The 23858-nt window shown below is 44.9% G+C and overlaps 1 protein-coding gene across 1 annotated transcript in view; it reads right to left on the bottom strand.

Annotated features, from left to right (window-relative positions):
• Positions 1 to 23858, bottom strand: part of NEK11 (NIMA related kinase 11) — a 593243-nt gene that overhangs the window by 380000 nt on the left and 189385 nt on the right. Inside the window, exon 8 of the mRNA XM_086939910.1 lies at positions 56 to 149. Within this exon, the coding sequence (XP_086796036.1) occupies positions 56 to 149 (94 nt within the window). The remainder of the gene's footprint in view (positions 1 to 55; positions 150 to 23858) is intronic.

Genomic DNA, 23858 nt, shown 5'->3' with positions numbered 1-23858 from the left:
TTGCCTCTTTGCAAACTCCCGTAATTAAGGCCCAGAATCTGCAAAGCGTACTCACATGAAGAATGTCTATGGTCTGCACCTGAAGGTTCTTGGATTTCAGATCCTGTTTCCTCTTCTGATTTTCCTGGAATTTTTCCTCTGCCAGTTGCCTGCAGACACAAATAATCCATACAACATTCAGTATCTTCAGTTTAGCAACAATGCTGTTGATCTTCAAATATCTTTGTTATTTTTCAGTTCTTGTGAGATCTTCTTGACTTTTGGGAATGATGGTGTCTATTTTTTATTATATTTGCTATTAATAGTAGCACTATAATAATGTTTTTTTTATGGTTGTAAAGTGTTTGGGTAGAGTTGGTACTTGTTAACAAGCACATCCAATGTGCCACATGTACCGCTATGACACTAGCCACAAAGGCTAGGGGCCTGATTTGAAAGTCAGCGGAGGGGAACATGCCATCATATATGTGACCTGCATCCCGTCAGCTGTAGTACGATCACATTCTATCCTATGGTGATTGTAATACGGCAGACGGAATATCTGTCACGTTTGTGACAGAGTTTTCCCCCCGCCAACTTCTAAATCAGTGCACAAAGTTGTGGCTCCGCACCCTTCTAATAGAACAGTTTTACATATGTCATAATATAATAAACAGTATGCGTAGCGTCTATCATGTGGTCATCTGGTTCATCGATCAACGAACCAGATGATCGCATGATAGACGCTACGCATACTCTTGCGAAACACACTTTTTACAGTATCGATTGGAATCCATAAAGTTGATTTTCTACATTGCCAGGAACTGATAGGCAATTTTTAAAACCATCTACTTTTGAATTGATTATCCACCAGTACATACATCATGAAATGATGTCAAAACATGTAATGCCCTGAAGAAGTCCGGTTTCGGACGAAACGTGTTGGCTATTTGATTGAAAATTGAATAAAAAGATAAAGTCTTAAACTCCTAGAACTTGTGTCTGGCTTCACTTTGGGAAAATGGATGAAAATACTCAAACTTGTGATTAATGTTGTATAATGTTTATTACATTATGACATATGTAAAACTGTTCTATTAGAAGGGTGCGGAGCCACAACTTTGTGCATTATATTAGAAGAGATAATGAGAGTTTTTCTCATCTAATCTTCATGGGACATAGGGGATTGTGTCTCAGGCTATCGGCACCTTCTATTCATTTCTAAATAACTGAAGGGAGACGTTAGATCGGTGCGGGAATTAGTTCTTTGATCCCCTTCTTTTTTCTAGCGAACTTCTAAATCAGGCCCTAAATTCTTTTTCAAAACGGGAATCACAGGTGTCTCAGAAATCATTAATCATTATTTGCACACAAGTGAAACTCATCCAAAATGTCTGTACGTCTCACCCGCCTCACCATCTTTTTGATTACTATTCATTGTCAGGGCTTAATTAGGAAATTAAGTGTGTCTGTGCCCAAAAATGAGTGCCGGTTGCCCCTACCAACTCAAATGAAACACAAGGGCGCAGATTTATCAATATTCCACGCAATGCAACACAGCCAAGCCACCTTGCTGTGCTGTGCTGTGCTGCGTGAAAGGGAGACGGTAGGAATGCACCATATTTAGCATTATATAGCGCATTTCTGCTCTCTGCCTGCGCTGGTCCACAAACTGCTGCCTTACGCCAACGCAGGCACCCTTGCGTCATGGTGCAAGGGTAACCGCGTTTTAGGCAGGATTGTCTTTGTGCAGGAAGGGCCACCCTACTGCACAAAAGCAATCCTTAGAGGCATTATCCTCTTTCTAAGAGCACACTTAGAAAGAGGAAACAGCAAGGAGAAATGAAGATACTTCTCTTTGATGTGCCTCTGGTGGGGAGGCGCACAATTCTGATGCATTCCCTGGTCTAGCAGTGTTGGTACATCTGGGAATGTGATTGGATTGGATTGCGCACAAGCTATGTACTTCGTTTGAAATTTTGTTGCGTGCCTCGGAGGTTTCACTCTCTTGACCGTGAAGTGTCTCCTAAGAATCCATAAATGCATCCTCTAATCTTAGAGGGCGACCCTCTGGGCGCTGCTTTATTATTCGTAACTGCGATTGACGTGCTCTCACTACTGTGTCCAAGAAAACATATTCCAGACAAATCTTCTTAAACAGTAATCATGTTTATTCAGTACATGAATATGTTCTTCTGTATATGTTGTTAATCACATATTATTATTGATTGCATTCCAGTGATGGGTGACGTTCCCAATGCATTTCGTGCCACCTTGGGCACTGCGTCAGGGGAATCTCCCATAAATAGTACATGCACGTCGGCAGTGTTTCGTTGTTTGGTGGAAACAACGAGTGGGACGGGTATGCTCAGACGTGAGTCCAATGCTCTCCACACCACTGGAGTCAAGCTATCCTGGCTGAAGACGGCTGACAGCCAGAAACCGGTCCTAGGATGCTTGATTCCGGTCCAGGAAAGACATGGCTTGGCAGTTCGGGCTGGACTGTTCCCATGAGGCACAGGGTCAAGGCTGATTTGCATATGGCCATGTCTGAACTGGGGTGGTGTGGTGAGCAACAAAACGATGGATTTAGGCCCAGATCTCTGTACTGGTGTGAATGTATGACATTGTTCTGCATTCTGTCCATCAACTGTTGTTTTTGCGGGAAACACTGCCGAAGTGCATGTACTATTTATGGGAGACCACAAAAATATGAAATCATTTTAATACATAACAGGAGCACAGTGAGATATTTAGTATGTAGCAATACCTTCACACAAGGTTTGCTGTGACATAAGCATGGGGAAAGGAATTGGGATGAAGCTCAACATTAAATGCAGAATATGCTGCCTCAGATGTCCTCAGACAACATGGTCATGGTCCATTCTAGCCCTTTCAACATACCATGAAAGTTGAACCACCATGCAGATAACAGCAATGTAATCAAGTCCTCTGCCTTCTGTTTCTGCGGCATACATCTTGCCCATTCCTTGCTTGCCATCAAATGCAATTGTATGGGAAATGCCATGATTGACAGTTGCGAGGACAGTGATAATCCAGCTAAAGGCTCTGGTTTCTCTCGCTAGGCCATCAACAGAGCCTTCGATCATTCACATCTCTCTGTTGTTAGTGTGCGCTGTCTCATGACGAAGTTCAGGGTCTACATGACATGTGTACGAGTTGTTGTAAACTAGGACCCCTTGACCGTAGTTCTGCATTAACCCATAACCAGTAGTTAATGACAGCAATATACAATTATTTAAAAAACTCTTTACAATTTAAGAAAGAACCTAAAGAAATTCATCAAGCAATAACATATTCACAGTTGGCGGGTTTAACAATAACTAAAGTGCTTCCTCGTGCGTTTCTGGTGAATACTTTAAATGATGGGACAAGTACATTTTGTTTGAAATATAAAAGACTGCGACAGAAAAATAAAACACAAATCACATCCCTTTTCTCAGCACCGCAATATTGACAACTAAGATGAAAGTAGTTGTCCTCCCTTTTAATCCATACATTTTACGCAATAAGGCCCCGATGTAGGTAAAACGCATTTTCCGATTTTAAAATACCGAATCGTACCGAATCGGTATTTTGAAATCGGAAAATGATATGTAGATAAAAAAAATCAGAAAAATACTGATTCGGTAGTAATCGGTATTGTGATCCGATACGTACCGAATCGGCATTTACCGAATCGGAATTTACCGATTCGGCTACTACCGATTCGGCAAATACCGATTCGGTAATCGCAATACACCCCCATGGCCAAAAGGCCCATAGGAACGCATTGTAAATACCGAATCGGTATTTACCGAATCGGTAAAATCCGAATCGGTAAAATCCGAATCGGTAAATACTGAATCGGTAAATGCCGATTCGGCAAGCAAGTAAAACTGAAACCAAAGACATCAGCCAATGAGGTGGAACCACCCTCCCCCACCCTAGCAGGGAGTGGCTACCCAGGCAGGTGCAACTCATTAGAACTTTCTGGAGAGGCAGCCTGAGCTGAGCATTCACAGTGAGCAGCAGTGGTAGCAGTATCCAGATCTCTGTGAAACATGGCAAGCAGCTCTGAGAGCCAGAAGGCAGAGCGCAAGAGGAAGGCCAAATTCAGCACCATGGAGCTGCAAGTGTTGGTGGAGGAGGTGGTGAGGGTACACAGGCAGCTGTTTGGGAGGCTGTCCCTCACTGTCCCTGAGAGCACTAAGAGGAGGCTGTGGAGTGAAATAGGGGAAAGAGTAAACGCTGTTGGTGTCACCCCCAGGAGCCTGGACGACCTCAAGAAGAGGTTCTACGACATCCGCAGCCTCACAAAGAGGAAACTGGCAGAGTTGCAGAAGCAGGCAGGACTTACTGGTGGAGGCAGGAACCCGGCGCCACCCCTCACTGACCTGGAGGAACTTGTGGCGACTACCATTGAGAGGGAGAGTGTGGTGGGAGTTGGGGACCTGGATAGCTCATCCAGAGCTACAGCTAAAGGTAAGAAGAATGCGCATCTTGACACACCCTACCAGACACCTCCCCTTTAGACCCAATGCACAGCCAAACCCCAGCCCAGTACTGCTACCAACAGACATGAGAAATGCATCATGGTAAATGTAGTCAGCAGAAGTAGGCAAAAATGCCAGTGCAGAAGCATAATGAAAAGAACTGTAAAACTGAATCAAAGTATTTGAAATGATATGCGCAATGCTTTAATTGTAGTGACTGTAATACATCAGCACTCAGTTCACAAATGCTTCTTTATACCTAGGGGCACCATCAGGCGGAGGAGCAGGAGCTACTCAAGCACCAGCACCAGCACCATCTGCCAGTGCGGTGGTAGGGCCAAGCACCAGTCTACCAGCACAGGAGGAGGAGGAGGAGGAGAACAGCAGTGCCCTGGGAAATGAGGAAGACACTGGACATACCCTCACATTTCCACACTCCCCCCGACTGTCTCTAACGCCCCCATTGCAGTTCTCCCCGGAGAACTCACCACCACAGAGCCACCCTGCACCTGCCACATCTCCTGCCAGGAGTATAATAGTTGCTCCATTAAACCCCATGGAGGGAGCAGAGGGTCAGGCTCCAGCTAGCAACCCAGTTACACCTGTGGCACCCCAGCCCACACAGCAGGGCAGCAGCAATCCCTGGAGGCCACGAACATCCAGCAGTGCACTTCCAGCACGGGAGGGCAGCGTGTTTCAAGGGCTGGAGGGCAGTATGGTCAAGATCCAGAGGATGCAGGCAAAATCAATCTTGGCCTGCCAGCGCCAGTTGCGGGTGCATAACCTGCAGATGAGGGAGATGGCACAGGGGTTCAAGACATTTGTTGAAAGCAACAAGGACATTGCAACAGGTCTTGGGCGAATGACCACTGCCATCACCCAGCTCTGTACAAAAATGGATGAACACGAGCTCTCTCGCCGCAGGGATGCCCGCGTGCAGAATAGATCTATCAACCGCCTTGCTGCTGCTACCGCCCAGCTATGCCAACGTGGGGCAAACATGGAGGCCAGCCTCACCCAGAACACGGCAGAGGTGACTAGGGGCATGGCCCGCATTACCACCGCCATGGAGGCACTTATCATATCGAACACTATTGTTAATCCAGCCCTGTACCTGGGCGAGGCTGGGGACAGCAGCAGCCGCAGCAGCCCGGCCAGCGCAGTGTCTGAGCCGCGCCGGAGCAGCAGGCGCTCAGCTGAGGCTGCTGGACATGCAGAAGGGGGTGAGGCACATCCTAGTGGGGCTGCTAAGCGCAGCAAGAAATAAGACTGCCAGGGCGGGTGAGGCAACCCACATATTGTTTACCTTTTCTTTTGTTGCACATCAGTGCAGTAACGTTGTTGCAACATTATTAAATATTTCTTTTTCTAACATCCATTGACCTGTCTGTGCATCTGTACTCACTCAGAAATAGTTTTCTGTAATCTCCTCACGTCTGCATCTGCCATCACTTGGCGTAGACACCCCAGCAGGTTGTGTTTGTGGCACAGCAACGTCGTCGTCATGGTCCTCGTAGTCTGACAACTCCACCTCAGTGCCCTTCTTCACTGCAAGGTTGTGCAACATTGCACAGACAGCTATGATCTTGCAGCAGGTGATGGGGGTATACTGCCTTGCACCTCCACTCTTGTGCAAGCATCTGAATCTGCTTTTCCAGATGCCAAAGGTCCGTTCAACTACATTCCTTGTGCTTTTGTGGGCCCTGTTATACCTCCTTTGGCTGGGTGTAGAGGGGTTGAGGTAGGGGGTGAGTATGAATGAGCGGAGGGCATATGCACTGTCGCCTAGAAGGGAAAGGGGTAACATTACTCACATGCATACATGTATTTTACTTAGCTACTTTGTGTTATGGGGGTCTGATGATGTGTCTCACCTAGGAGGTATCCTTCACCAAATTCGCCAGCCGTCAGCCGTGCATAGATGCCGCTCTGTTGAAAAATGTAGGAGTTGTGGGTACTCCCTGGTAATTTTGCTACCAGGTCTGTGATGGTGCACTTCGCATTGCAGATCACCTGAACATTGATGGTGTGCGTAGACTTCCTATTGCGGTATATGTATTCTGTGTCAGCAGAAGGGCAAATCGGAATGTGCGTGCCATCTATACAGCCGATGATTTGGGGAAATTGTGCCATCTGGTAAAAGTCTGCTTTTGTTTGTACCAGTTCCGCGTGGGTTGCAGGGAAAGAGATGTATTGGTCCATCCTCTGTATCATGGCGTCAAGGAATTTGTGGAAAAACCTTGACAGGCTGCTCTGCGTCACCCCTCCTACCGCAGCTACTCCACTTTGATAGCTGCCAGACGCAAGCAGGTGTAGGCTGCATAGCACCTGCACGTGCGCTGGGATGGCGTGTGCCCTTGGGGTGGGGTGGTCCAACAGTGGTTTGAGGTCCCTGATGAGCTCCAGAATGGTGTCTGAGTCCAGCCTGTACCTCTGTAGGATCTCTGCCTCTGTGAGCATGAACAGGGTGATCCTCTGTCTGTAGACCTGTTCCTCTCTTTGCCATTCCCTCTCTCCTTCTTGCTGTAGCCGTAGCCGCCTTGCAATGACATAAAAAGCCGCCATCCTGCAAGTTACAATGCATTTTGGGTGTATTTTTATAGGTTGGAGTTGGTTACCACCTGATTGTAATCCATGGTAAATACCGATTTTGAAATACCGAATTTGAGCCAAAATCGGTATTTCTATGCTTCCCTACATCTCAATCAGAGTTTTGCCCTGTCCGAATCGGTGATTTACCGAATCGGTAACTCTACCGAATCGGTAGTTTATCAGATTCGGAATAATTTCCGATTTGGTGTCTCTACCGATTCGATACATGGACCGAATCGGTATTTTTACCGAATCGGTGTCACTACCGATTCGGTACATGTACCGATTCGGTATTTTTATCGAATCGGTATGTTACCGATTCGTTCTTTTACCGATTCGGTGTATTTCCGATTCGGATTATTTCCGATTCGGTAACTATTCCGATTCGGTATATATACCGATTTGGACGATTTTCATTGCCCTACATCTCAATGGCTGGATACCGATCGGTAAGGGCCGAAAATCGGTATTTTCGGCCGTTACCGATCGGTAACGGCCTACCTACATTGGGCCCTATATGCACTTTTTATGGTCATTCGACCGAAATAAAAGTTATCAACAACAACAACAATAAGAATCCGGCCAAACTTCATAAATATTCTTTGTACATTTGGACACATGTTGGCCTTCAAGTAAAATTGCATCAAGCCACAACTTTCAAATAAATAATTCAGTTGCAGTCTTTTATTCTGCAAACAATAATGCTTATCATCCCGAAAACTTTTTTAATCGAAACTTCAGTATATTGTTCCATCTGCTTCAAGCAGAGGAAATCTATGTTAGTAATTAGCTAAATCCCATTCCTGTTACCTAAACATTCTCGCCACAAGACCTTTTTGTAAAATGTTCAGGACTACTCAACAGATGTTAAGACATAACAAATAATGTGCCAGTAGGCCTAGAAATGATCCCAGTTAAACCTGGCTCAAGGCGCATCATTTCAAGAGCGCTGGAGCCAAGACAGTGTTTCCAGAGTTCAGATGTAATACGGGGTACATCATTAAGGGAAAACATTGAACTATGCCAACAGCATATTGTACAAACTGAGGTATTTTTGCTACATAAACATTTCAAAGGGGTTGTAAATCTTTTTCCTTGGGCATTCATTAAAAAAACTGCAGTAGACCAAAACCTATAGACTTCATTTTAGAGAACTATAGTTTATCATGAAGAACCCAAGACAGATTGTAATATTCACTCCCAGGTATGTATAATCTTTTACTACCTCTAATATTTTCCCATTATATTACAAGGACCGAGGTGATTTAATACCTCTTGCTCCCAATATCATCATTTTTGTTTTCATCTCATTAACTGTGAGGTTATGGGCAAGTGCAAAATAGGCTAACATGTTGATTTGTTTCTGCACCATTGAATAAATGGGGTCAACCCAACAGAAGTCACAGGACCTGGGTATTAGTTAGTATAAACAAAGGTGGCCCTAGACATAACTTAGTTGCAATTCATTTATTGATTGCAAGTAAGTTATGTCTAGGGCCACCTTTGATTTGTTTCTGCAGACCTATCAGATTTAGGGATATTAATGTTCAGTCATCTGCATAAAACAAAGTTGATATTTCTTAGGGCCCTATTTTGCCTGAGGAGTGATGACTTTATTCGAATAAAGTGTGAAAATCAGACAGATAAAGAGAAAATAACAACAGGGCTAATTTACAGACTTGTTTCAAGATGTTATTAACCCAGATTTTATCAGTATATTAATTCCCAGTACCCAGTAGAACTTTTAAACAATTTTCAGAGTGAAGGTTCATCCACAGACAGACAGCAGTTCACTTGGAATACCTAATTTAAAACGTTTGTGCCGTAAACCTATCTACAAAGTGACCAAATGCCACATAAATCTTCATTTTCAGAACTTTCATATATTTCTCCCTCTCCATGGTCGGACACAGAATATTATCAGGCTGTACAAAATCCATATTGTTCAACTGGTAAAAACTGTGATGAACTTCTAGGACTGTATTCACAATCTCCTTCTGTTTGAACTCCAATTGTTTTAAATTAAGAGAAGGTGATAGTAGTCTCCGATGTGGAGGAATTATATCCCTATATATGGGGCGATAGGCGCTTCTTGGTGGCTGCTCCCAGATTGTGGAATTCTCTGCCAGTAGCCATCAGAGAAAGCCCGTCCCTGATGCAATTCCGCAGAAAAATAAAGACCTGGCTGTTTGGTCAAGAATAGCTGTCGGTTTAGCCTCTGTGGGAACTCTACGCATTGCTTCTAGCGCCGAGACGCCTACGGGCATTTGTTCGCGCTGTATAAATTGTAAAAATAAAATAAATATCAGTTGGGGCATACTGCATTGGCTCCCCATTAGAAAACAAGCCATTGTTAAGCTGTTATGTATGGTTTTCAAGGCCCTCCAGGGTATGGGGCCATTATATCTGACAAAAAAAATCGATCTTTATCAACCAGTACGACAGCTTCGATCCAGCAACCGCAACCTGCTCTGTACTCGGAGAATAAGGAAGATCAAAATGGGTGGGCGTGCCTTTTCTTATCTAGCACCCAGTCATTGGAACTCTCTCCCCGAAGAGCTCCGTGCCTGTTCCAGTTTCTTTCAATTTAAGAAACTGCTTAAAACCTGGCTTTTCTAATCTGGTTCCCACTGTCAATAAGTTGTTCTCTTTGCAGGCGCTGAGAGATCCCCCGGGGGATGATTCGCTGCGCTCAATAAATGACCAAAAACAAAAATATATTTTATTAAAATAAGAGCCTCACCTTGGTCAATCCTTTCAATATGGGTAGGCTTTTTTTACACTATCCTTACCTTTCGCTATCAGGTACCAAAATGTATGCATATCACCTTGATTCACCGCTGAGTGAAGTGAGAACCAAAACGTTGCCACCTTTTTAATTTTAATTAATTTCCTTTTCTGAGGAATGGAATTATATTTGAAGATTGGTGAGACCATTTATCACATTTCAACTAATCAAAAAAATTCTCTTAAATAACTCAATAGGTCTTTTTAAAAAGTTATATATATATACTAAGAGGGAGCACCTCTAAGATTTGTAGCAACCAATTTACGTCATCACCTAAGTTATCCCTCCAAACATATATACCATCCAATCTGCATCTTAAAACAAAAGGGGATTCAATATTGTCCCTCACATCATCTTTATTTAAATTGAGTGACATAAAGCTAAGAGTGATCACTCCAGGAACTGGGCCTAATTTCAAACTTTGTGATTCATTTGGACCAATAATATTGAATACAAATATTATCTATTAATGGTCTTTGTGAACAGCTTTGTAAAGTAAAATTACCAGATTCCAAATGACCAAGTCTTCCATTGATTAGAGCCAAATTTAACTCCAGTTCTCAAGTTAATGAGTCCATAGAACAATTATCACACTTACTATTTAGAAGGTAGGGTGAAATGAGAGTCCGGAAGGAGTCTATTTCTAAAAAGTACTCTTTCCTATAAGCTGGAAAGGTAATTCTCATGTTAAAGTCTCCTGCTACACTGAAAAAAGAATTTGGGAATTGATCTAACATTTTTTATTAACACCTTAGCTGCCTCGAACGTTCAGCGCCCAGTGCTGAACGTTCAAAGAACGAATGCTGGCCCGTCGGCCAACGGTCCTGCGCAGCACTGGGGAGGTAGCGCTCGTGACGACCGTTGGCCGACAGCAGCGCTTAAGGTGTTAAAATCACTTAAAGTTACATAGAGAAAGCGCAAAATTAATAGTAGGAACAAAATAAACATTACAAAGTAAGATTTTATGCAAGCTATCATCTGATTCAATATACTAACAATATACAACCCTAGCATATGGTAAGGTAGCTGCAAACTGCATGTCCTGCCTTTTAAAGGAGGATCTCAGTAGAATAGATGCCCCCCTTTCCCCATTGGTTGGCATCAGACTAATGGAAATCAGGACAACAATATAATACATATTTATCTAAATCAAAGTCGTTACAAACCAAGGGCATCATTACGATGTCGAGTGGAAAGCCTCCTCCTGACAGTCGGATTTACCTAGACTGTGTCGGAACTATTCCGACCGACTTAATCGGTTTAAATTCCGCCTGACCGATTACGATGTTCGCAGTTGGAAAGTACACTGCACTGTCATCCGAATCGGTTCAGACTGGCTCTCGTTGTAACCGTGTCGGTCGGAACTGCATTGTGCACCTCTATGGACAGCGTTTCCGACCGACCGATACCGATGTTGATTTCCAACAGTCTTTCCGAGTCGGCCTTGCTGACACAAAAAGGCAGTTGGAAAGTGACTTTGGGGGCCTCTAGCAGGGCCCCCTTCATCCTGCAGCCTCTGGTTGGGGGCCAAGGTGGGTATCTAATGGACACCTTGTAAAACACTGCACTGTGTGGCAGGCAAAATGGGATGCCCGCGACAGGGTGCAGGTTTTTCCACACACACCTCATTTCCCCATACAAGCCCGTGTTATGGGCGGTTGTTTGGCGGAACATGGGCTCCCATAGGAAAAAATGGGACTCCGACCGAACAGTGTTCAGTCACATCCTAATCGTTTGGGCAGACCCGCCGACATCGAGTCGGTCGTGCCTAATTCCAGACGGTGTTGGGTGGAAAGTTTCCGCCCGACATCATAACGAGTCTCCAAGTTTCTCGAAAACAAATAATTAATGCATCATCAAAATAAACATCAAAACTCTCAGATGCAAGGAGAACTTGCAACCCGGCCACATTCCAGCTGCATAACTTTCAGTTAGTACTAGGAACAATAATTACTTGCAAGCACACTGAGAAGTCAGTAGGAAATACTTACCTTTCACTCCCAAGTTATCCCTACCATCTCCTTTCTTACATTCTTCCTCACTTTTCTATGCCCGTTCTGGTTAGTAATTGTAAAATTAGCAGCTAAAGATGTTAAGTTTCCAGGCAATCCAAACTGTAATGAGGGTCAGATAGAAGTATATGTAGACCAGAGGCAGCTTACGTTTCCCCTCTAATTCGCACAGTGATTGACAGCTACTTTAGCGAAATTCCTGAAGTTCTCCTAAGGTCTATGAATTGAGTCTTAAATTTACAGCCCCCTAGAACTGTGTTCCTTGTCCTCCAGGATGGAGACCCTCCTGTCAGCTCATTCTTTTTCTATCTTGCAGGGTCAAACCTCTGTTCCTCCTTGCTCTCTTTTTTAATTAGGAAGTACATAGCATAGCAATTGTATAATCCATATTCCACCCACTAGACAAGTGTCAAATGATAATAATAATAACAATAATAAGAATAGCAATAATAATAACATTGATAATAATAATCACTGAATAAATAATAATGATAATATTAATAATAATAGAACAATTTACCAACGATGGGAGTAGCCATATGGCAATAAAATGAATAATGTGGTTATTATTATCATTCAGTATATTATTAGCAATAATAATGTCAACACTAATACATCTACATCGATTACTACTACTACTATTAATAATAATAAGAATGATATTAGTGTTAATAATATTAATACAAGGAACAAATCAGATTTTTATCAATACCAATAATACTTTGGCCTTTATTACGAGTTCGGCAGTCAAATGGACCGCCAAACCTGTGGCTGCGATCCGTGGACTGCTAGACTGGTGGTCCGCCCGTCGCATTAGGTGTGTAGCAGTTGGACAGCTACAGGACCGTTGCTGCCGCCAGGGATCCACGATCTCTGGATGTGGCGCAGCGGTCTAAGGCCGCCAAGCATATTAGGAGTTTCTTCACCACCACTCTATTCATGGCAGTGTGACCGCCATGAAAAGTGTGGCGGTAAGGAAACAAAGGGGGGCCTACTGAGCCCCCTGTTGCCTCTGAACCATGGGGGGCATGCTGGGGGGGCACATGTTGAGCCTACGTCTGTGCATGCACCCCCAGTTCCTACCGGGCTTGGACTCGACAGTCCATGCCCTGCAGAAACTTCCTTTTGACGCTCCCATTACAGTGAAAGGCACCACAGTGGAACTGCCAGAGAACCGCCCATCAGACTAACAATACGTCATACTCTGGCGGGCTGTCTTTAATGGCTTTGGCAGTCTCGGAGCAGGGCGGGAGCGTGGTGGTCCAACTCCGAGACCACCAAAGTCATAAGAAGACCCACATACTACTACTGACAAAAATAGCAATAATAATAATTGTAGATATTAATAGCATTCTTATGATATAATGATATTATTATTATTATTATTATTATTATTATTATTATTATTATTATTATTATTATTGTTATTATTATAATTCTTATTATTATTATTATTATTATTATTATTAATACTAATATTGTCATTGTTCCTATACTAGTATTATTCTTGTTTGAGTAGTACTATAAATATGTGAAATGGCCCCTCTGGAGATGACCCCGGGGACACCGTTACGTAAACCGCCAGTGCTACCGCCACTCAGACACTCACCTTTCCTGGCGGATCAGTCAGCAACAGCGTCCATGACAACGGAAACCCCTCGCCTCTCTGTTTTGCAGGAACCAACCCAGAGAAGCCGAAAACCGGAAGCACAACCGCCTGACCCCGGAAGTCCCGCCTCCCCACCGCTGGCAACAGACAGAAAAGACGGAATCGGGAGACCAGACGCCGTCGGAAGATCGTGGCAGGAGATTGCGACTAGAGCGGAGGAAGAGAGCGGAGAAAACGGAAAAGTAGACGAATGGTGCGAGGACTGGTGGAGTCCCCAGGAGGAAGCTGAAGAGCGGCCGCAACTCACCCGGAGAGTTGTGGCGGAGCGCGTGAGTAACACCTAGCCTCTTTGTTGCACCTTAAGTGCCTGTATATAGTGTAGAGCGTTTTTCCCTTCTTACCGAGCACTGTTTAGACACGTTAACCCTGCTAGCTCACTGTAAATCCGTGTAAAGCACCTTTATGTAAATAGCCCTGAATTACTAACCACCCCTCCCCAACACTTTACACGCTGCTGCCCAGAACCTTCATCTTCGCCCATACCCCCAGTCGTCCTAAACACCCCTTCCCTTTTCCCCTCACGGTACTTTTCAATCCCCTCACGAACCGGTGATTGGTAGAGGTACTACTGTTCCCAGTACGGTGGGACTAACGGCTCCTTTGTCTGTCTCCTCTTACTGCCCTCCAGGGAACTCCCCAACAAGGAGCGGATCTACATCCCAAGACCCGGGCCTTCACCCAAGACCCGAACCTGCATCCCAAGACCCGGACCTTCACCCAAGACCCGGACCTTCACCCAAGACCCGGACCTTCCCCCCCCCTCACATTATTTGGACTACGCTGCAAAGACTCTCAGTGTTTGTAATAAAACCCCACTATTGCACGCTATATCCGGCCTCCTTGCCTGATTTTCCAGCCCGCCGACCGCCCACGACCACAAAATAGTAATCAAAATAATCATAATCATGACTAGCAGTAGTTGTATGATGAAGTCAGTGCCCTGGGGGAAGGACTCAGAGGTGAACTGCACACATTAACAGGCAGAGCTCTGCCCTGCCCCTGGATCCTGTCCTCTGCACCGCTGGCTGCGCGGCCTCTGGATCCTCCTGGAGTTCTGTTGTGCCTCTGAGCACTATTTAATCTCAGAAGTGCTGCACAGGCAGAGCGCCTGCTCTGCGGATGATAACTTCTAAGGCTCACAAGAATGACAAGACCAATTTCATAGATTTATGATCTGCAGACTTTGAATGAGAATTATTTAAATGTGTTTTGCATACACAACAGCAAAAAGGGGGCATTTGCATTTTTCACCAATGTGCTGACATTTGAAGGTCAATAACATTTCTGTGTGAATAATGGAGCCCTGCTTCACACCTACTGTGCAAGACCTCCTGAGAAAGGCAAACTCTGCACATCAGGTGAGGCTAGAAAACTTTTCAGCAGCACAGTGATGGCAAGGTGTTATACCCAGGGCTGTCACAAGTTTTTGTGGGGTCCAAGACAAAAAGGTTTAGTGGTCCCTGCATGCTACAAACCCACTGTTAAAGATACTACTTGTAAATCCTTTTGTGAATAGTAAACAATCATAAACGTTTAGATTTGTGAATCAGGCCCTAAGTGCCCGAATAACAAAGCACTTTGTGGTTGTAAGTGCAGCCTGCAAGTGCAAACATCCTGATTAACCATACCAGAATCAGGCGTGCTTCTGTGTAATCACCCATGTAATAATGGAAGGGGTATGGTGAAATATGACATAGAAATAAATATCTTCCTATGTACAGGGCATGGCCATTCCAAAGCAGAGGGACTCTGGAAGGTTTGTGCCCACAAATCGACAAGTTTGTGGCAACTACCAAACTTTCCCCGGACCAAAGTCAGGGATGTACTCCTGTCAGGCACAGAAGTAAATCTGTTTCCAGGATGAGAATGGGCAGTGAACACAAGAAAATGAGTAGGGGTTTAGTGGGAGGGATTTCTCACCAAGGAAAAAAACTAGAGATTGCACTTCTCATAAGCACCAGAAACAAATGTGCATGTGTAAATGCTTGAGCTTGTCACAACAACAGAAAAGCTGCGACTGTCACAGGATGGTATACACCTGTTACAACGCAACTTTTACAACTACCTACCATTACAACGCAACTTTTACAACGCATACCATTACAACGCATTGCGCTGGGGGGCGCTCTAGGATAGGGAATAAGTTTAATTTACTATCCAACACCTCCCCTAGTGTCCACGGGGACTGGAGTTGGAATAGTAAATTATACTTACCACTATCCAGCACCTCTAAGCGCTATGCGTTGTAATGGTATGCGTTGTAATGGTCGCGTTGTAATGGTAGGTAGTTGTAATGGTATGCGTTATAACGTCATACATCCCACAGGATACCATGAGTACTCTTGGAACTCACTGACAATTCAAACGTTTAGTAAAGCTAAACGTAAAAGCTGGTCATTACAATTGTTTAGTGAATGGGGCCAACAGCATGACATGGAGATACAGCGCCAATGCTGTTGTATGTATTAGCTGGCACATTACATCAAGCACTATTAGTTAAGGTTGAAAAAGCACAAACAGCAGGAGGAAAAAAGGGTGGAGCAGCAAATGGCAAGTAGGAACAGGGTGAACAAGCAGACAGCAATAAGGAGTGTGAAGGAGACACCAAGTGATGTCAAGGTTAATGGTGGCTTAAAGAATGAAACCTGAAGGCTCACTGACAAAATATAATCTCTAGAAAAATCGCCATACCAAAATATTGACACATAAATATCATTGTCAAAAATATCGGCATCCGATTGGGAAGCAGCCCTGATGCATCACAGAGAAGTCGCGATAAAATCCCGACTACGACTCATTCAATATAAGATACCACACAGGGTTTATTTTGATAGGGTTAGGCTACACCACATGGGTTGAGCTAGTGACTCTCGTTGTCTTTCAGGGCCAGACTGTCCATAGCAGGCACCGGGCGTTTCCCCGGTAGGCCGCTAGGGTGGGGGCCGGTTTGGGGCCCCTGGGGGGCCGTTTTTTTGTTACCGGGGTCGGCAATGTCGGCCCTCGGTAACAAAATCGTCCGAAACCGGCCATCGCAAACTGCTCACCTGCAGCCCCCTGACCCCAGGGGGGCCAGCTGAGCAGTTTGCCAGGGCCGGTTTCTGTTCTCAGTCCGGCCCTGTTGTCTTTGATGTGGTCAACCGCAGGGGTCTTCTATCATATCATTTGGGACTTCCCCACTATCCACACCTATTGGACACAGATACTAGGAGAGTTGAGTAAGGTGTTAGAGGTAGCGCTTTCTGTGGAACCAAAGTTTGTGTTACTAGGGATAACTAATGATGTGGATTTAAGTCGCCCGCACCTGATATTTGCAATGCTGGCCCTGGTGGTGGCGAAAAAGGACGTGGAGCGGGCGTGGGGAGCGCCGTCACCTCCCCAAGTGGGGGAATGGAGACGGGGAATAGATTTATATATGACGGCAGAAAGGGTCACCTATAAAGCCAGAGGCTGTCCCCAGAAATTCCGCAGAGTATGGGGAAAATGGAGAAGATACCATGGTCTTGATGGGGGTCTGGGATCCAATTGACACACAGAGTGCCCTGCTAAGTAGGGCTTTGTTCCAGGTTGGTGAGGGCGTACTATGGGCCCTGGGCTCGAGGGGAGTCATTGGATAATAAAAGAGCACTACAGAAAGATGTCTTGTTGGCGGATGCTGGATCTTGTTGTGCTGATGATTATGATGTTGTCACTATGGATGGTGGGTGGGGGATGGGGGGCGCCTGGGTGTGCCTGCCACGTTGTACATGCAAATGCAGGGGGGTACCATAGGAACCCCCCATGTGCACCCCCCAAAATTTCTGGGGGCCCGCTACGGGCCCCCAATGGCAAGGACCGCATGCCTTTCCGTGGCGGCAACGGCAAAACCCCGCATTTGTCCTAATATGGATGGAGGTGTCTACCAGACACCGCACCATATTAAAACCTTTTCAGCCCGGTAGACTCATCGACCGGGTGGAAAACCGGCGGACGGTCTTTCCATTCGCTGGGGTCATGCGGGCATGAGAGAATGTCGGGCGGATCGTCACCGCCATGCGGGCGGTGGCGATCTGCCCAACATTCTAATGGGCCCTATAGCATTCAAAAAACGTAACATAATTAGCATAATTAACTATCAATTACTTAATATTGGTTTAAAAATAAATAAGAATTACTTCATATTAAATTACTTCTCACCCTATGCAGCTAGAAAACCCACAACCAGCACCTGAAACCTAACTTAAAAAAAATTGTATTACACAATTAACATAAATATTTATACATTAAGTGCCACATTACGATGTCGGTCGGAGTTGCCTTAGGCCGACATCGCAGCAAAATCGTGGCCGGGTGAATACCGGTCTGCGGTCCCGACCACATTATTACGATGCAACAGCACATGGTACGGTCAGTACTTTAAATGGAAAAAAATAAGTGCAGGTACTCATTAGATTGAATTAGGGGCATGGCTAGTGGGCGGGGTGAGACCTGATGATAGAAAACACTTCTATTGAGTATTCATTTTGCCCTAGACAGTTGTCTTAAACTTTCCATATGTGCAGATTAACATATGCTAATAAAGGGTGGTGTGAAGTACTTCTGGGAACAATGCAAGGAGCTTCTAAACCCTGAATGCAGCCAAGCCATTAACAGTACTACTAGCACGTTGAGGCTAAGAATCAATGTGCAACAGGACAGCACAGCATCATTAATAAGAAGCATTAGACACATTTCTTTTCAAATACCTCATGGGTGTGCTGATTCTCTTCTTCTCTAATTTGGTTTCTCTCTCACACACAAACATACACACAACCAGGCAAACGCACACAAGCAAGCAGACAAATACGCTCTGTCAATCTTCACATCTCAAATCTTTCGATCCCTCCCTGTTGGACCTGGGGTTCCCAGTCCACATGGGGTAGCCTGGCACAGAGTAGGTATGGCTAATCTCAGAAGCAAATTGTGTACAGTTTGCATCACACCATGAACAGTAACTCAGCGTCTAACCACCAGAAAAAGAACGACTCTACACCAGGTTGGAAAAATACGATTTGTTTTATAAAAGTTCTTTAAGTTATCTTGTTCCGTTAGTCATATCATACCCTGCAGACAATGAATTCAACAATTACACTTATTACTTAAATACATGACAATAATTAAAAAACAATATATTAAACAACTATATTTTTGTAAACTGTAATAATGATTTAGATATTTTCAAAATTGATATTACTTACCTTAAAATCTATATTCTTGACAATGATATTCTTGCAGACGATATTTCTATATTACGATTTTTTTAGACACAATATCTTGGTATGACAATATTTTAGTTTCAATATTTTGTCTGAATACCAAAATTCTATTAATGAAAAACACACATCACAAGGAGTTAGTTACTAGTTACATCAGAGCCTATCCTCGCCGTGACACGCCCGACAGACAAACGACCATCTGCCAATTTATGTCAAAAGGCCTGCTGTACTTAAAGGCGTCCTTTCGAACATACATTTTTACTTTTTAGGACTGTCAGAAAAAGTCTAGGGGTCTCAAATAGGTAAAAAATAATATGCTTCCAATTCTAAATGTGCATGTTTACATGCCAATGTTTCATTGAGTCTGGTACTGGCAGGACCCTGTGGCAAGAAAGGATATATACTGCTAGTCCGCGCCATTCCTGTTCATCGGTTGATCTGTTCTAAATCTTTTAGCAAAACTGCACTGGATCCCATTATCTTTCTTTTTTACCCAACATGTTCAAGTTATTAAGAATCAGAGTGAATATTCAGTACTCATGTCTTGGCTGCGGATGTGTAGAGAGCCACCAAAGATAGTGAGCCTGTCTGCAACATAGGAAAGGGGCAGAGCATGATGATGTTGCAAATGGTGCAGCTGGATTTTGAAGATGGTCATGATGGCGCTGTAAATAATGCATGCAGCTGGTAATTTTAGATGGTCATGATGGCATTGTAAATGATGTAGCTTGTTTTTTAAGATGATTTGGGCCGACAAGGGGAGCCAAAGAAAGAAGTTCCATCAGGATAGGGTTGATATGATCATATTTCTTTAGGCCCTGGATTAGATATGCTGCAGCATGTAGGGTGGTTTTAAGGGTTGCCAATGTGGAGTCTGAGAGGCCATTGAGCAGGGTATTATCAAGATCCTCATGCAAGACTATGAGGACTTTATCCCCTTGCGTGCTCCCGTCGGCTGTTGGCCGACGGGAGCACTACCTCGCTAGTGCTGCCGTCGGCCAACGGCCGACGGAGCCCCGCCCACCTAATAGAACGCCCGCGTTAACAGCAGTTTTGAAGACCCTTTCTGGAAGGTTTTACTTTCTTGGGTCCTTTGTTTTCTTTACAATGAGTTTGTTCAGTGTGAGATTGGCATCCAAAATGTATCTGAGTGATCTGCCATTCTGTGAAAGTTGGGGTTTGAAGCTGTCAAGGTTCATCTTATTGAGTTCGGGTTGTACTGTTTCTTATTTGTTGTTCTTGGCAAACAACAGGAATTTTATCTTGTTTGGGTTGAGCTTCAGGCAGGCGCTGGACATCCAGGTCCAGATGATGTTCAGGCAGTGCCTGAAGCGTTGAATATTTGAAACAGAGGAGACTTTCAAGTAGAGTTTTATATCATCAGCATATTAGTGAAACATGATGCTGTTATCTTTGGGTAGAGCACCAAGTGGCCTCATGTGGAGGTTGAAGATGATAGGGGACATTATGAAAACCGGGGGGACTCTGCAAGTCAAAGGGATTGTAGGATTTCTGGAGAAAGCCATGTGAACAAAGTTCATAATTTTTCAAGCAATGTACTCACCTATTCAGTACCTTGCAGAGTTTTCTGAGTTTGCTTTAACATCTAATTGTTTTGGATAGGACTGAGTCAATTACCTAGCCTGACAGCCTTAGGGAGGAGACTTTGTGCACATTAGCGCTGCTAACTAGGATGAAAGAGCTTGTGCTCTCTCCCCTAAACATGCTAACATTGGTTTATCCCTAATTAGCATATTTAATTTACTTATAAGTCCCTAATAAAGTGGTACCCCTTATACCCAGGGCCTGTAAATTAAATGCTACTAATGGGCCCGCAAAAACAACAAGGTGATGGATGAAATGCTTGAATTAATCTCAGCCACTGGCAATCGCTTGGGCCACATCCCAATACATAGATTTTTGTGCCCACCATGCCACTTCAGTTTGGACCCAGCTATATGTAAATCAGTCTCGACCCTGCTTATTATGGAAACCGTCCAGCTTGTACCGCCAGGACAGGTCCTCTCTGAATCGGAACACAAACAACCCAGGATGGGTTTCACCCTCATTAGAGCTATTCAGACAGGTATAGCTTGGTTCCAGTGGCACAGATTAATTCAAGCATTCCCTCCATCACTATTTTGTATCCTAATTTTGACGGCATAAGTGGGATGGGTCCCAGACGTAGGTCCTTTGTACCCTGTGGCACTGGAACCAAGTTGTACCCGGCTGATGAGCCCATAAATATGGCAAAACTAGTCCTGGGTTGCTTGTGCTCTGGTTCAGGGAGGACCTGACTTGGCAGTTCAGGCTGGACTGTTCCAATTGGAGGGTGGTCAAGACTGATCTGAGATTAATTCAAGCATTCCATCTATCACAGTTTTGTATAATAACTGTTGGGCCTGCAGCACTTATTGTGCCAACCACTTAAGTAATCCCTTTAACCATGTCTCAGGCCTGGCACTGCAGAGCCTGCGTGCACTGTTTACACTGTCATGTCTACCTGGCAAAACAACTTTTGTGCCAGGCTGAAAACGTTCCCTTTTTATACCTATGCGTCACCGCTTAGGTGGCCCCTATGTAATCCACCGGGCAGGGTGCAATGTATTTAAAAGGCAGGACATGTTCATTTATGTTTTAAATGTACTGGTAGTGAAAAACTCCCAAAGTCGTTTTCACTATTGCTAGGCCTATCTCTCCCATAGGATAACATTAAGGTTACCTTATTACATTTTACAAGTGCAATTTCCAATTGAGAAGAGATTACCCCCCCTCCACTCCCCTCCATATCTGGTGTCTCTGGAATCACAATTTATAGTGAAGTTGAATTTTAAATTGCAATTCTGATAATGCCACTATTTTGTCATTTTCTTAGGTCCTTTGTGTCTGTTGCCTGACTCTCTTCAGTCTGGGTTGGGTGACAGCTGGGCTTCTTGTATTCCCTCTAGACAGCCACACACAAAGGGAGCCTCCTGATTTGAAGTATCAGGGAGATAAAAAACGTATAGCTTATCTGCACCTGGACTTTGCCATTTGTGAGCCAAGTGGCGCCACTCCAGTCCTGGATTATTGGAAGGGAGGCATAAGGTGCTTCTTCAAGCCTACCCACGCACCCATTTTCACCTGTGCGTGGCTTGTAACTGGCGCATCCTCGTCATTGTGTGGAGTGGACCCAGTGCATCGCCTTCGGACCCAGTGCATCACCCTTGGAACCAACGAATCCTTGCTGCAGCAGCAGTAGCAGTGCATCGCATTCTGTACCAGTGCATCACACTTGGAACCGATGCATCCCCGCCATTGCATGGAAATATTTGACGCATCTCATCCACTGCATGACACAACACAGACACATCGCTTCAAGTGCACCTCGCATCTTTGTTGACGACAACGCAGGTTGGATAAAGGTACTTTTGTTCAGTGGGTCTCATTGGGTCTCTGTATCCGGCCCACCCTCCATCATGGTCATCCTGAACTTTTGACTTTGTCCAAGAGAAGGACCTGGACTGGACCACCTCCTTCCTTTCCGGAAGAACACAGAGCATCCGCCTCCCCCTGTTCCGCTCCGAAGCCACAGAGATCATCTGCGGCATACCCCAGGGCTCATCACTACGCTGTTCAACATCTACATGGCACCGCTCGCCCACGTCGCCCGACTGCACAACCTCAACATCATCTTCTATGCCGATGACACCCAGCTGATTATTTCCTACTACGATGACACCCAGCTGATCTTCTCCCTCACCAAGGACCCCCATACCGCCAAAAACAACCTCCACGAAGGAATGAAGGCAGTCGCCAAATGGATAAGGAACAGCTGGCTGAAGCTGAACTCAGACAAGACAGAGGTCCTCATCCTCGGATCCACCCCCTCGGTCTGGGACGACTCCTGGTGGCTGACCGCACTGGGAACAGCTCCAACACCCACCGACCGCGCACACAACCTAGGGGTCATACTCGACTCTACCCTCTCCATGACGAAGCAGGTCAACGCCGTCTCTTCCTCCTGCTTCAACACCCTCTGCATGCTACGCAAGATCGACAAGTGGATCCCCACCGAAACAAGAAGAACGGTCACCCAGGCCCTCGTCGTCAGCAGATTGGACTATGGAAACACCCACTACGCAGGAGCCTCCGCCAAACTCCTGAATCCACTTCAACGCATCCAGAATGCCTTGGCACGCCTGATCCTCGTCATCCTTCGCCGTAGCCACATCACACCCCACCTGAGAGACCTGCACTGGCTCCCCATAAACAAGAGGATAACCTTCAAGCGCCTCACCCATGCACACAAGGCACTCCACAACACCGGACCAGCATACCTCAACAGACGACTCAACTTCTACACCCGTCAGCTCGGCTCCGCTGACCTCGCCCTTGCCACAGTCCCCTGCATCCGAAGGGTGACCTCCGGCGGCAGATCGTTCTCCCACCTCGCCACCAAGACCTGAAACACCCTAAGATTTTAATTAATCAAACAATAAAGAATTACTTACTTACTTCCTCCCTCCCCATCCACCTACGGCAGACCCAAGATCTTCTGACCTTCAGAAGACTCCTCAAGACCTGGCTTTTCGAGCAGTAGCTGCTCCGCCCCCCCCCCCCCCCCCCACCTTGAGACCCTCACGGGTATGTAGTGCACTTTACAAATGCTATGATTGATTAATTGATTGATTGACTTAAGAGCTTGTTGCTTCTAAGCGCTATTTTTCCGTTCATTCTTTAATAATTAAGATCTCAACTTCTACTTTTTGAATTTTTGTCATTTCAGATTTGTTTTATATCTAAAATTATTCTCTAGTTTCCTAACCTGGTGTGGATATTTTTTGTTGTTGTTTTCACTGTGTTACTGTTTAAAGTGCTGTCTGGAATGAGACGCTGTCTCCTTGTGATTCAATTCATTGTGTTCAGATACGTTTTGCTCTGAACCCTTACTGAGCTGAGTTGGGACATTGTATCAGTCCTTAGATTGACAAATAATTTATGATCTGTGCTGTATTCTTCTTTCTTTTGAATTGTAGATGCAGTTTGGAGGAGGTTGCCACAATACGATCCATTTTGGAATGCTTCTCCAGAAACATTTCTTTCTTTGGA

The sequence above is a fragment of the Lissotriton vulgaris genome, chromosome 10 (genome assembly GCF_964263255.1).
Source record: "Lissotriton vulgaris chromosome 10, aLisVul1.2, whole genome shotgun sequence".
Classification (NCBI taxonomy): domain Eukaryota; kingdom Metazoa; phylum Chordata; class Amphibia; order Caudata; family Salamandridae; genus Lissotriton; species Lissotriton vulgaris.
This window is presented reverse-complemented; position numbering and strand designations above follow the sequence as displayed.